The sequence below is a fragment of the Mangifera indica genome, chromosome 5, assembly GCF_011075055.1.
Source record: "Mangifera indica cultivar Alphonso chromosome 5, CATAS_Mindica_2.1, whole genome shotgun sequence".
NCBI classification, from domain to species: domain Eukaryota; kingdom Viridiplantae; phylum Streptophyta; class Magnoliopsida; order Sapindales; family Anacardiaceae; genus Mangifera; species Mangifera indica.
In genome coordinates, this window is record NC_058141.1 from 12,829,047 (window position 1) to 12,844,033 (window position 14,987).

The 14,987-nt window shown below is 33.8% G+C and overlaps 2 protein-coding genes across 5 annotated transcripts; one reads left to right on the top strand and one right to left on the bottom strand.

Moving 5' to 3' along the window:
* Positions 1-221: 221 nt before the first annotated feature.
* LOC123216198 (protein LAX PANICLE 2-like) lies at positions 222-6,731 on the top strand. Of its 2 annotated transcripts, none has more exons than XM_044636594.1 (4): positions 222-1,306; positions 1,444-1,494; positions 1,658-1,730; positions 6,282-6,731. In XM_044636594.1, the coding sequence occupies exons 1-4, from the start codon at positions 996-998 to the stop codon at positions 6,438-6,440; spliced, it is 594 nt and encodes a 197-aa protein (XP_044492529.1). In that variant the 5' UTR covers positions 222-995; the 3' UTR covers positions 6,441-6,731. The 2 variants fall into 2 exon arrangements, with proteins under 2 accessions (XP_044492529.1, XP_044492530.1); XM_044636595.1 differs by having other exon boundaries at positions 231-1,306; positions 6,285-6,731.
* A 3,498-nt stretch (positions 6,732-10,229) lies between these two features.
* On the bottom strand, positions 10,230-13,867 carry LOC123215387. Of its 3 annotated transcripts, none has more exons than XM_044635449.1 (4): positions 12,751-13,867; positions 11,646-12,503; positions 10,898-11,077; positions 10,230-10,767 (listed from the first exon to the last, which is right to left on the bottom strand). In XM_044635449.1, exons 1-2 carry the CDS (start codon positions 13,670-13,672, stop codon positions 12,370-12,372), a joined length of 1,056 nt encoding a protein of 351 aa, XP_044491384.1. In that variant the 5' UTR covers positions 13,673-13,867; the 3' UTR covers positions 10,230-10,767; positions 10,898-11,077; positions 11,646-12,369. The 3 variants fall into 3 exon arrangements, with proteins under 3 accessions (XP_044491384.1, XP_044491386.1, XP_044491385.1); XM_044635451.1 differs by having other exon boundaries at positions 11,646-12,508; positions 12,751-13,865; XM_044635450.1 differs by lacking the exon at positions 11,646-12,503 and having other exon boundaries at positions 12,751-13,866.
* Positions 13,868-14,987: the final 1,120 nt, after the last annotated feature.

Genomic DNA, 14,987 nt, shown 5'->3' on the forward strand with positions numbered 1-14,987 from the left:
TTCTAAAAAGAAGGAAACTTTACTGTCATTTTTCTCCTTGAAACATGCCCTAAAGTGTAAGTTCGAAGGCCCTTAAATACTTTTTCCATTACAAAACAAGTGGAGCTTATGCATTTGTTTTTAATAAACAAAAAGATATTACAGTTCGACCTCCCCAAGAATATTTGTATTATTATAATTAGGTTAATAATATAACTGACTGACTGACCACCATCTCTTTCTCTCTCCTTTCCTGCGACTATTTCACCTCCACAAGCTTCCAAACGAAGAGAATTAATGGAAAGTGAGATTTGTAAGGCTTGTTCTCCCTCTTGTCCTATGACATATTTATGATGAAACAGAAAAAAATAGCCCTTATCTGATTAATGGGTTTCTCTCTCTTTCTTTATTCCTCAATTTCAAAACATGCTTATACCAATAACTAAAAATCCCTCTTTCCGATATAACTCACTCCTCCATAAATTTTCAATCCTTGACTCATGTTGATATCAGCTATAACAATTATCATCCAAACTGCTGGTTCGGGTTTTTTTGTTCTTGGATATGACCATGGTGCCTGCTGAAAATCTTTCTAAGCATCATCATCAGCATCATCTTTATTCTGGTTATGGTGGTTGGGGTAATAGTTGTCCGGAGAGTTTTGGTCTTATGAGTCGAATACAAGGTTATGACTATAGTAGTGAAGCTTGCTTAGGATCTGATCTATTTGCTAATCCCATGGCTGAAGATGAATCAAGAACTAACAGTCTTAACGAAGCCGGCTCAAGCTCGAAAGAAAACCAAGAAGATCAAATAGATGAAGGATGGCTGCAACTGAGTATAGGTAGTCATCACAAAACAAACCTTGACATCAAGCATCATCAGGAGGACCCAACGGCGGAAGAGGAGGATTGATCGAGCTTGATCTATTACCAGGTGGAGGTGGTAGTTCACTACAATCAAGGCCTTTAGCCCCTACTTTTCATGTGCCTGATTTTCGAGGTCCTCGGCCGGTTATGAATATTGCCGCAGGTGCAAATAGTTTTAGTTCATCTTTATTCTTTCAACACCAAGGAAGTAGCTCAACATTTCCTCCTTATCAAGAGATTAACTGGGCATTTAGACCCATCTCACAAAACATTGCGATGGCTTCTTCGTCTTCTTCTTCATCTTCTTCTTCTTCGATGCCATTTGGGTCCTACTTCGCACGACCATTTCAACATACGGGAATAGACGTTGCTGGGCCAAGCTCAGATTTGAGAGTTATTGATCCTCCTCGGAGACCCCAGTCTGGCATTTGGTTTATGCTATTAGCATCACAAAATCAGTTAAGTGCAAAACAAAGCGTACAAAACAATAGCTATAGCCCCACTTCTCTTTACTTTTCTTGTTTTCTTTGTCATCATCTTTTAATATATTAAAAGACTCTCAGTTTACATTCTTTCTATTCATTTATCAACGCAGAGCGAGAGAACCGTTCTTGCCTCAGATACAGAAGAGCTACTTAAGAATCAAGTAATTTATTCCATTGTCGTACTCTGCGTTTTATCCTTTATACTTTGTTTTATTTCCTTACAAGAAAAAAATTTAATGTCGTGTAATCGTAGACGTTTTTCCTTTTTTCTTTATACTTCCTTTAACTCATTCATTTGTGTTTATTGATTTCTCAAACGTTCAGGGACGGGAGGATGACAGTTCGACTATTAATAAAGTATCTGGTTAATAAGCTGAAGTTGGACAGCGAATCACAGGTACTTAAAACCATTTCTGCTACTTATTTTCCTTCCAAATGCTTATCAGAAAGTAGCTCCTTGATTTATATATGCTGCGCATTATCACTCTCAAACACATTTATTTAAGTTGCTTTAGCTCCATTCAGAAAAGCCAAAAAGAGAAAACCAAAACCTTTTCGTCCACCACTTAATTACACAAATATGGTCGTGGTTGGTGTTAGAGACATGATAGAAACATCAGAACTAAATGCGTTTCTCTAGGGATATATATTTCCTTTTGATAACATAAAATTTAGGTGGGAAGTATATTTCTAGGTAGCCATCTTCTCTTTGTGTATCATTAGCCTTTTACCCCATATTCTACTGCTACATTGTTGGTCTTCCAGCAAACAGCATGTCTAATCACAGTATTGACTCTTCTAATTAAAATTCCCATAAACTTCGTCTTTAGTTAGTTATAAACGCTTTTACTGACCAAGCTTGAAAGTGTAAGCTTCAAATGTAGATCTTTGCCGATGATATATAGAAAACTACCTACCACCTTCTTTTTCGGACCATAAAATAAATGGATGAGGGTTTACTTTCGTCCTTGTACACATGATTTTACTGTTTAGACCATGAACATTTTTAAAAGTAACCCGTAAGTTGACATAAAGTATAATGATGTCGAAGTTCCATACAAAAATATTCAGAAAAGTATACACGTAAAGCAAATGGGTTGTACCTATAACTAAAAAAAACCTTAAAGTAGAATCCTAGGCTGAGTCTCCGCGTATTATGGATCGTATAGCTACAGTAAAGACAAAGCATTATCGACGTCTTTGTTCCCTCTCATGGAACTATCATATTTTATAATGTTAAAAGATTAAGAGTCTATATTGTAGATGAAAATTTTTTGTTTGGGTTAGTCTGAGCTATAAGGAATAAGTTTTCTTTTATCGATTTCTAGAATCATAATTAACCAGTATTATTGAAGTTTTGAACATTCAACATGACGGTGATGGAGTTTGGCTCAAGTTAAAGCATTGTGTAGTTTGCAATTTCAGGAAAATGAACGTTCAGTTAAAGTCTAGATTTTAAATATGTTCTTAGAGGTTAAGTATGTGTTTTGGATGTCGTTAGTAATTCTTGAACAACTTAAGGGGCCAGTATTTTTTAGGAGAAAGAGAAATAGAAATTTGCTTCAATCTTATTCAGCAACATTAACATTTATTACACTGCACTCAAGACCTTAAGTTTGCCTGAAAATAGGCTTACTTTCTATATTGCACGAATTGGCTTAGAATAGATACTTCCTTCTCACTACATGTGATCAAATTTTAAGATGCTTTATTTACATTAATCTAAAAATGTTCTTGAGCTATTATTATGACACAGTAATTTGCTTCATAATTTTCAGCATGCATGCATACTAATGGTGTTGATCAGATTTTCTTTTCTAGACCTTACTAGATATTATAACCTTCAAATTAGCCTGCATTCATTATTAGTGATAATAAAAGAATAAGCATGCACGATAAATATTATTGGGTGGATCTAGTACATACTAAAGTTAATTTATACAAGGTCTTTTGATGAGAGAAAGTATCCCATAACAATTGGTATTTAGTCATTGCCTGTAAAAATTTAGTTTTATTCAAAAATAATGGGTGCACGAGATAAATATATACACATTTATGAAAAGAGAATTTTGAGCTACATGAAATTCACATCATTGTTTTCCCCGGTATTCATTACAACAATGCTTCTCTTGCACTCTTCATTATGAAATACCATTATATATGTTTAAAATTAAAACAATTATTGCATACTAAAGTTTCTTTTATACCACTTTAACGATCTGATGTATATATATACCTGTGAAACATTATGCATTTTTCAGTTAGACCCACTTCTGTATTAGGCCATCGAGAACCTTTAATTTTTCTTGAGATAGTTTGATAAATGAGTGCATAATTGCATATACAATGCAATAGATATTCGAAGAAATTATTAACTGTAGCTACACTTTAATATCGCAGAATAAAATCAATATTGTAGAATGGTCTTGTGTGTTTGATATTGGAAAGAAAATTTTTTTAAACCCGTTGCATTATATGTCCACATTCAGAACTAGAGGAAACTATACTGTGTCAGTGCTAGTAGTACGTAGATTGCTTCAAAATCTTGATATCGCTGCGTGCTTTGATTCGTTGGATTTGCTATAGATATATAACTATTCTACATTGATTACATGTGCCACCATGTATGCATACTTGTAGGTGTAAAAGCACTAAAATAATAAATTACGAGTGGAACTTTTTAAAAAAAGATGTGATACGAGGAAGAAGAAAACTTGTATTCAAGCTGTTCATTTGTTATAAGTGTTAGCAATCCCTAGTTTATATTAAATCAATCTTAAGAAGAAGGGAAAGCCTACGCTGTGGTCAAACAGTTTGTTTTGTAGAGTTAATGTCTCTTAACCTAGAGGTTAGAATTGAATTTTGCTTGCTTTTGTATTGTTAGAATGTTTAGGGACAATTATTGGTTACAAAATTAGAAAATGAGAAAAATTACACGAACAACGATGATACGCAGGGTTTCCTTTAATTAAATTCATCTACAGAAGGCATGTATATTTTTTTAAGAGTCAAAACTCAAACCAGGACGGCTCCATTAATTAGAAATCCAAAATAATCAGTTGAATCCAATATATGTAATTGTTATCGTTACCTAAAACAAATAAATTATGTGAGGTTGTTGGCATTTATATCAGTCGACATTCCATTTTGTTTTAGTTTAATGAAGTTTACCAATAAGTTGGGGATTAGGTTAGTCCTTAATAAACCATGATATGGATGAGACTTAGACGTAAAATAAATTATTGAATCACTCATTCCCAACATAACAAATTAAAATTTCTTTCTCTCTCTTAGCAGATACCCACAGATATATGGCCAGTTATGTACTCTTCACCTAAAATATATACACCTAAGTTGGTCACCCTCAATATTCTTCTGCCTTATTCCTATTATCAAATTAGTTCCCCTATAATTTAAACATCTTTAGGTCAACCAAATATGCCTTTGATTTGGCTACTTCTTGGTAGCAACTAGCTTTGTATCCGCGAACTAGCTTATTATACAATTCAATTATCACATAAACTATCTTTTCCTAGCCTCAAGATTCATTAATATTTCCTGCCGTCCAAATGCCAAATCTCAGTTTTAGAGCAATAATCAGAGGAGGAAAAGTAAAAAGCTGTATGAATGGGGTGAAGGGTTTTCGTTTTTGTGTTTGATTTTTATGAGTGAGGATTGACTTTATGATAAAAATATGGAACAAAAACTCATTTATATATATATATTTCAACTTGGATTATATTGGCCAAGTTGATATTAACACATCAAAATCATCATATCGTAGGGCCCTGAAAATCACACGTGGACCCTGTCATTCTCCTCTCTTCATTTGCATGCGTTATCGCCTCCTTTCGTCACGCTTTCGCCTCTCTCGAATCATCTTTCCGACAGCTAATATTGTAGGCCCTTCCTTATTATTTACCATATTAAAAAAAGACCCTTCTAAAGAAATAAACCTTTTTAAGTGCTGCACTTTGATTGAATTTTAAACACCTCATCATCTTTCTTCTTCCACAACCAAACACATATAATTACATAAAGAAATAAATATTATATTATATAAAAAAAATAAGCTTAATATATTTTACGTCGGAGGAAAGCAATGCATGAGAGATAATTCAACAACAGAATCATTCCAAGTTGTTGAAAAAAACAACAAATATATAATAGCATAAAAGACAGATAAGAGCCATCCAAATTTTTTTTATATTGTTGGTGAAATGGACTGCACCTGCATGCATATTAAAATATAAACCGGATAATTCTTCTTCTCTCTCCTTTATTCATCTCAACAATGACCCTTTAAACAACTATATATATACACACACTATTTGACCTCCATTTTAGGGTTTATTTTTACTTTACAAAAGGAAACGTGAAGTCTGTAGACATTCATGTGTACATTGATGATAATAATAATATTTATGATTAGGTTTTATATGCCTATTCCTCGCCTTGCTTTTTGGATCCGTTACAAATCTTCTTTGTATTTAATTTTGAAGAGAGCACTGGTTATATTATAATGTCTGATACCAAAATAAAAGTCTTATTACTTCATGATTTTGGCTTACGAGTAAAGTCTGAGTGGGTCCTGTAATCATGAAATCCGGGCCGGTTAATGGATGGATCGGGCATCTCTAATCCTTCTACTTCCTTATCTGCCCGTTGCCCTAAAAATTTCTGCAACAAATCTCTTTTTTCTCTTGCGAGTAAAGATATAAAGTTAGTGTGAGAAAGAGAGAGAAATTTTATGGGTAAAGCTGAAGTTATGTCATTGAGATAGAATGGAGAACACGTAAGCTACTAACGAAGCATGACTTCATTAAAAACTTAAATTAACTAAGGAAATCATGCATGAGGTTAATTATCTTTATTGATTATTGTGATGGTTTGTTTGAAGACTGATGAATACAAGTTTCTGTCTGATTGTGATGGCGATTGATTGAAGCAGATAGAGATAACATGTAGAGGGCAACAGCTTCTACCTTTCTTAACGTTGCAGCATGTAAGAGATAATATATGGAGTCTCAGAGACGCAGAGACTTTGCTTCCAGATTCCTCAACTACGGATCATGTCATGGTGCTGCACTATGGTAGAACTGCCTAATTAATTAAAATACTTAAATAACAAGATTCAAAGTTAAAAAAGGAAAAAAAAAAAACAAAAACAATCCCATAATTTATTTATTTGCTCGATCTCCCACATGTATTATAGGTAAGTTATTACGAAAACCTTTCTTTCCTCTTTGTCTTCTGAGTCTATGGCTAATGGGCTTTGTTTTTTATTTGTTTCTGATTGACGGAGAGAAAATAGTTTGGAATAGTCCCAAATGGTTTTTGGGTCAATAACATGCATTACCCAAAGTTAATGTATTTCCGAGCTACGCAGGTTTGCTAATTATTATTGTTATGTCGTTTCTTTTTTTCCTTTTTTGGTTAACACTTATTCTTCGACAACCCTCGAACGAAACAATGTTTTACTATATGGCAGGAAATTTTATGTTGTATATGATTGAAAACACAAGCAGAAAATATCGTACTACATGTGTAACTCCAGATCTTGGAAAGAATAAACTGGATATCAAAAATCTACACAGTCGAAATAAGTGGAAGATTTTATCAAGATTTAGAAAAATTGTAGTAGAACCTGGCAATCCGAGTGAACAAACCTCTATGTCGTTCGATTCAACACAAACAAAACACAGAACATAGCAATTACAACCATTGGATTGAACACTATTACAAAAAAATATCTTTCACAGTTTACAGGGAAAGAAAAAAACGAAGAGAAATGACACCACCGATTGAAGAAAACGAAAGGTCTTCATCCAATATTATTGTTTATTACTGAATATTGTTGAAACCTAACTAATACTGCACCATTTCGTGAAAGTATAATCGTTTTATTAAACTGAGAAGAAGATCAATGCTCAATCAAAGAAGTCAAACTCTTCAGCACAGCAGCTTCTTTATGTTCTCCCTCAAATAAGGACATCAGTGTTTGTTTGCTGAGAAGAAACTAAGAAAACGATACATTATTCTGATCGTTTGTTGCAGTAATCACCTCTGACAACTATGGTTAATTTTCCTAAGTCTCCCTTAATTTCATCTACTGTTCATACTCCAGTTGTATACACCAGTTAATCACCATTGAACAGACTTCATCATTCTATGCAACTCACACCACCGTGTCATTCATGATTACAAAGTATTTCTTTGACAGTTAGTTAAAGTTGATCACAACTTTCATTACTATACTTGTCTCTTACGTCAAAAGTCGATGAATAAATCTAAGTATTGACATCCTTGTCCACAACATCAAATAAGGTCTCAATATATTTACCCTTTAGGAAGGCACCACTAATGTAGATCACTGGTCGAATGTTATCGTTGAATGCTTGAATAAAAAAATTTATTGCTATGTACTTAGATTATTGTTCATGTTTGGTTTCGATAATTGTCACAATCTAAGGGTTACAAAACGCTTGATTATAACAATATTTGAATAACAATATGAATGACTCTTTTTGTGTTTCTCTCAATGTCTTTAGTGCCCATGTTTTGCTCGCCATGCCATCATATATGATATATTAATTTCTTATTGAAGCCATGTCAATGATGATTTCCCTAAACCAATGTACATGATCAACCATAAAAAAAATTATCTTCAATATTTGTCCTATTGTCTAAGCCCTCGCTTATCTATAATATTGATCTCTTTTAATATGTGTGCTAAATAGCTATATGAAAAAGTTTAAAATAGTCACAACCATGCAACCTTATTGCCTTTGCATGTCATCTATACTATTCATGAAAACATTTTATCTCTCACTTAAATCTTGTGGATTTATAAATTTTATATTGATATTCATTCTCCAAAGCATGTGGTTTGCTTGCATCTTACAAAGTGTTAACCTCTATAAAAATATCATCTGCTTTGAAAGACTGTACAACACTGTTCATTCCTTGGGCATTAGACATCAATGGATGGTTAGAAAAAAAATGGTTGTTAACGAAATGCATTAAAAACAGTTAAGATATCAAGTGATACATTAAAGCTAACTAAATTTGCTAGTCATTATAGGTTTCCTAATTAGAAATTTAGAATATCAATCATATTGTCACCATAGTCAAAGGCACCCAAGTTGGAATGTTTTCTTTCCTTTCACCCAATCCACTATCATGGACAATATATCGACATCGTGCATATTCATCTTATCATTTTTATCAGTATTCTGATAAGTATTTACCATTTGATACTAAACTTTTTGTAAATCATCATTCTTAATTACATCATTATGTAATTTGTTGAACACCAATGTTAGTGGTTTTAAGAGATATATTTCTGATTTTAGGATATTTATCACATAAACAGAATTGAGTTATCTCAATAAATGCAAAAGACTAAAAAGACCATTAACATCATCATTGTTCACAATATTGTCAGGTCTCATACTATTGATAGTATCTAGTTTCATATTTATCTAATTATGGTTCTGTTTACTGTCAATATGGAGGCATTTTCTCATTAGCTGAACTTATCTCACGTACATCATGTTTGCAAGGATTTTCGCCATTTTCTTATTGTTTCCAATATATTTAATTCTATTACACTTTGTCATTCATTCCCCTTTGTACCAAACTAAAACAATGATAAACCCGACATATCGATCAATCTTATAATGGTGATATATAATTTTTAAGTAAATTATTTAACAAATACTTACATACTAATATAAAAAAACTCAATTGTTTGAAAATTTCTTATTTAACTAGAAATTTCCAAAATATAGTTATGCGACACATAGTGAAAAATATTAATTACTCCCTCTATGTAAAATTTCCTTTAACTATATAGTAAAATATCAATTAACCTCATATTTATAAAATTTTAATTGGACCCCAACATTGTAAAAATTAATTTAAACCCCCTATATGGTAAAATAACAATTAACCCGCTAACATTTTGCTAATTGTAAAATGTCATTTCAAACCCATGTGTGGTGTCACACATGAATTCTATCATTTGTGATTAAGAAAATTATCCACTTCAAAATTATAAAATCAGTTCAACATATAAAACAACAATACACAATCATTCCAAAAATGAAACATAGAGAGTTAATGATCGTACTTGAATGTAAACAAGTTTCTTTCCTTTATTTCAAATTCTTAACTTGAAAAGTGAATGAGAAAGCGAAAATGCGACATTTTTTAAGTTTTAGACACTAAAGGGGCGTTTGATTTGAGTAATATTTTATTATCAAAATAGAAAGATTACCTTAAAGATAAATTACTTAAAAGATTACTAGGTATAAATGATTACTATGTTTGATAAAATTTGATAGGTATAAATAATTATTGTGTTTGGTTAAAGGTAATAAAAGATTACTAGTAAATTATTTTACTTAAATGCCCTTAAATATAATTATTTTTAAATATTTTTTATATTATTTGTCATATTAATTAAAAATAAATTTATTTTTATCTCAAAAAATTAATAAATAATAATATAATTATAATAAACTCAAGATTCCTTCAGTAATCTTTAAATACCTAAAGTGAAAGTGGTAATCAGATTACCACCTATATTACCTGTCATGTCAGCATTGGTAATAGAAGATTACTGTAATATTTTATTATTGATAAACCAAACAAGAGAATAAAAAATAGATTACCAAGGTAATGTTAAAAGATGCCAACCAAACGCCCCCTAATTGTAATGTTGTTTGATGAAAAACACCAGCTTTTTCTTAAAAGGGTTGAGAAATTTTTGTAATTGAATTTAAGTTTTAATTATATCAGTATAATTTCTAAAAAGTTGATTAATTTCATATACACCCCTTTTAATGGGGTAATTTTATTAATTACCCATGTGTGTGTGTGTACAGTAGCCTTAGAAAGAATAATATTATTTACTTTTTATTAGGTCGAGGGACTTGCCGATGGAGTCAGCCAGTATATGATGGTGATTGCTGAAAGTACATAGGTGAGACCATGCCTTGATTCCAACTTGGAAATGCTATTCTGGCTCCAAAACAAGCCCAACTAATCCAACCGCCCAGCTTGATTCTGCTTACACAGGCATGATCAATGAAGCTCTACAAACTCTATTGCGCAACATAAATTTTCTTTCTTGTTTTGCCTAATTTAGACAGCAGCCCGGTTTCTAGAAATTTATAGATGTTTTCTAAAATTGGAAAACTTCCTTTTAACTTAGATCCGAAGTAGCCCATAACAACAATTCTTTCCAAATCTGGTTTCAACTTTCAACTCACGAGTCCCCAGCCTCAATGTCAACCTCAAGCCCAAGCCATGTCAACAGAAAGTCCAATAAAAGCCGGTCAGCTAAATAGTAGGTTCATTGTCGTAAACTCAAGCACAGCCACCTGCAACTGTTTAGATTCTAAAACCGAAAGGCAGAGACCCCAGACCTACAAAAACAAATCCCCAAAAGGATAACTCTACAAATACTTCTACACAAACACAACAAAAAATTTGCCAATCTAATGAAAACTAACTGCATCACAAATTCTACCATCAAATTTGAATCTGCACACACACCTAACAGAGAGCAAATACTATTCAATAGTGCACATTGGCAAAACCCTGAAGACTAGATATGCTCATCTGACTGGCACCGGCTTCAAGAATGAGAACCATTTATGTTTCAGAGGACTGGCTTATATTTTCTCTGAGTACAGCTGCTGACCAAACATGTGAAGGGACTTTGATACATGGCATCTGAAATATTCCAACAGTACCATAGTAAAAGGTTTACAACACTCAAGAGGTTAATCCATATGACATTATCTAGATCCAGTCATCACACAAACTTCATAGGTCACTGAAAACATTGTATAGACTAATAACATTGATGGTGATGTTAAGCAGTCAAAAATATAAACAAAACTCTCTCCAATCACAGAAAGAGGATACAACTCATGAGGACCAGAAAGAGGCATGCAGCTCAACAGAGCGGCACAACAACAGCCACACTGAAGCAGACAACAGAAATCTTTGCTAATAAACTTTTTAACATTAGTTGTGAGCACCTCATTAGGAAAGAAAGATTCCTAATTAGTATTTAAAAAATAATAATCCAATAATTGTGTCCAAAAAAGAATCTAAGACTCCTAATTAAGGATAACTAATCTCTTTAAAAGAAGCAATGAAATAAACCTACACAAAAATTCACTGAAATCGAAGTCCCATGTAATGAAATAAGCTGCAAAAGCAAACATCACAAGAAACTAGTAGCTACTGATAGACAAAAGAAGAGCCCCAGTATGCTATTTTATGAAATACTTACAGATTAATATTCTCCACAGAAAGTGTCAACATAAAAGGAAAGAAGAGATAAGAAATCTAAAAGCAATATAGAGGAGAATCTTCAAAGATATCAAAGAAGCTAAATAGGAGATTTGAAAAGAATAAAACAAACTGATTCAGGAGACATAAGGTAAATAAATAAGTTCTCCAAGATTGTAAACCGAGAAATAAATGCAACCATGTTGACATCATGGGTTATCATTTGACAGAGGAGATTACTTAAATTAAACTCATAAAAACAAAACAAGAGACATGGTATCTCTTAGATTATAAATATGCAGATAGGATCATAACCATATCAAGAGTATGATTTTGCCTGGTATCAGGAAGTATCTCTGGGGATAACTTATCCCCACTAGAAGTAGAATTAGGACAGCCGCAACCATTATATAGATTTTTCTATGCCAATAACTTGACCTGAGAATATGAGAACGTCATTTGAAAGATTTACTTCTTTAATAAGGGCAAACTGTCCTCTATATGACATGAATCACATAAGCCCCAAAGTATCATAGTATTAGACTCTGCCAGTTCCTATTTAAAAGCCATATGTCTTTTTGAAAGGGAAGTAAAACCGTTACACATGGATCAAGCCTATCCCAGAAAGCGGAATGAATACAACTCTGTCCACCACAGAGTCGCTATCATTTGATTCCACTTGGCTTGTCTGAAACTAGTAGTTTTCTGTAAGGAATATTCAACAATTAAAAGGTTGGAACAGGAACAAAACTAACAACCAAACAAGCACTATTCTCTTCAGTTGTTAGTTTTACGAAATCCTTGTAAATGCTATACTTCATTTTTTTCCTGTCTTGGTCCCAAGGATGGATGCTGTTTTCTTTCCTACACCAAAACATCAATCAAAACACCTCAAAGTCAAGCAGTGAAATGACAACAAAAACACAATTAAAATGCAAAAATACTAACTCAAACATCACATCATCACAATTAAGCTCAGACCATCTGAGACATGCAAAATTATATCTAAGCACTAATCCATGGCCGAGTTTTCATCATCAAAAAAGAGTTACAGAATTATCATTCTTATTATTATTATTAAGCAAAAAGTCATGAGAACCCCTTACGACGCTTTTGAATGGCCGTATACATTTTCCTTCTAGAACCCACCGCATTTATTCCCATATCTTTAAGATCTTCTAATGTCAACATCGGCAACACTTCATCATCCACTCCATGAATCTCAAAAACGGGTGCATATCGACTCAACCCTAACTCAATCAGAAACGACCTCACCCCATCACTCATTCCCGGATAATTATCATATTCAGTCCTCTCATTTTCTCGACTATCCGAAACCCTAGTCCGACCCGGAGCTGAACCCGGGGCCCCTCTCCTGTGACCGGGCCAAAAATCCATGGCCACGTTATCCACCGAATGGACTGGGCTTTGGTCTTTTAACGGGCTGTCCGAATTGTGATCGAAATCTCGAAACGTTTCCTCCCCATCCTCTCTACTGTCACCTTCAGCTCCCTGGTCGATTCTCGATATCCAATTAGTTCTCGCTCTCTTCGTCGTCGGCGCTCTCTTAGATTTCACTTTCCTGTGAGAAAATTCAAGATTGTTAGAGTTGATACCATCGCCATTCTGATTCTTGTTTTCGTTTTCGTGAAAATCTTGCGAATCACTTCCGTTCACTAGGTTTGTTAAAGAACGAGCCTTGATTGATTTAGAGGAGCTATCTCTAGGGAGACGCCAGCTGTGATGGAACGGTTTGTTGCAGCGCACGTGCGAATCGTAAGAAGGTTGGTCTCCGATCTCGCCCAATCTTACGCTGGGCCGACGTTGCCGTTTCGGGGCCAGAGGTGGGCCGGCGGGGTCAATTTGGACTGCAAGTATCGCCGTCGTATTCGTAGATGCCGGAGTGGCTGTTGCGTTTGTGGTGGATGCTATGGCGGCGGTTATTGGATTGTCCGGTGGCTGTAATTCAGCGGCCATTACAGTAACCAAGGGAAAGGGTGTATGTTTGTGCGTGTGTGTTGTAAGCATGCGTAGGATAAGGAAGGGTCGCGACGGAGGGATCTGCTGATTCTGGTTGCGATTCAGTATGTGGTTTTGTCCGTTGGATCCTAATTGTGGTCCCTAGTCTTTCATGTTTTATTATAATCAAACGGTGGAGCTTTAAGATGCGTCGGTACAATTACAAAGAACTAAGTTGTAATTGTCCACTGAAGTTGTTTATATTGGATTGGGGTTGCAATTGGGCTCCAGTCAACCCAATGTTTAGGTTTAATTAAAAAAAAAAAGGCCGAAGGACAAAATGAATTTTCTAGTTTGACATTTCCTTCCCCAGATAAGTCCTGTCAGATTCAGTGATAAGTTTTTACTCCTCTCCTAATTGTAGGTTTTATTTTTATTATTATTATTTTTTAAGGCCAAAGGACTGTTTCCCACCCAAAGTATATGCACTCTCAAGTTTCTTCTCACTAATTTTAAAAATCATATTTATCCACTCATAGGCTGTTAAAATTAATTGAATCCGTTAGTTATATCATATTTCCCCCTAAACCCTAAAACTAACAATTTCTCCAAATTTAAGTTTTAAAAAAACAACATTTTTCCTCTTAAGGTTTTCAATTTTCAGATTCAAATTCTTGGTGTCGTATCTTCCTCTTCGACGACCTCCAAGCGATACCTCTTCCTCTCCAACACGGTCTCCTTCTGGCGACTTTCATGAGCATGGTCGTCGATGAAGACAAGTCATCTTCGTTGAGACGAAGACGAATCGTCTTCGTCCAGAGTCGAAGACGAGGTCTTCGTCGACGAAAATGACTTGTCTTTGTCAACGAAGATGACTTGTCTTTGTCAACAACCCCACCTAGGAGAGTCGTCAGAAGGAGGCCGCATCGAACAGAAAGAGGCATCACCTAGAGATCGTCAGAGAAAAAGAAACGATGTCGAAAAATTGAATATGAAAAATTGAAAACCCTGGGGGGAAAATGTTGTTTTTGAAAACTTGGGTTGAAAAAAATGGTTAGTTTTTAAGGTTTATGAGAGAAAATAAAATAAAATTTAAGTTTATTTTTAATAATACAGACAAAATAACAATTTTATTCTTGAAACCGTTAATTTTAACCACCCACGGGTGGGTAAATGAGATTTTCAAAGTTAACAGAGAGAAACTTAGGAAAACAACATACCTTGGGTGGGAAATAGTCCTTTGGCCTTTTTTTAATTTATTCTCATCTAAAATTTGTTGTTTTTTGAGTTTTTATTTTTTAACTTTAAACATTTTTTTTACCTATTCATAAATTGTTAAATTCATTAGTTCATAAGTAAAATCATTATTTTATCTTTAATATTA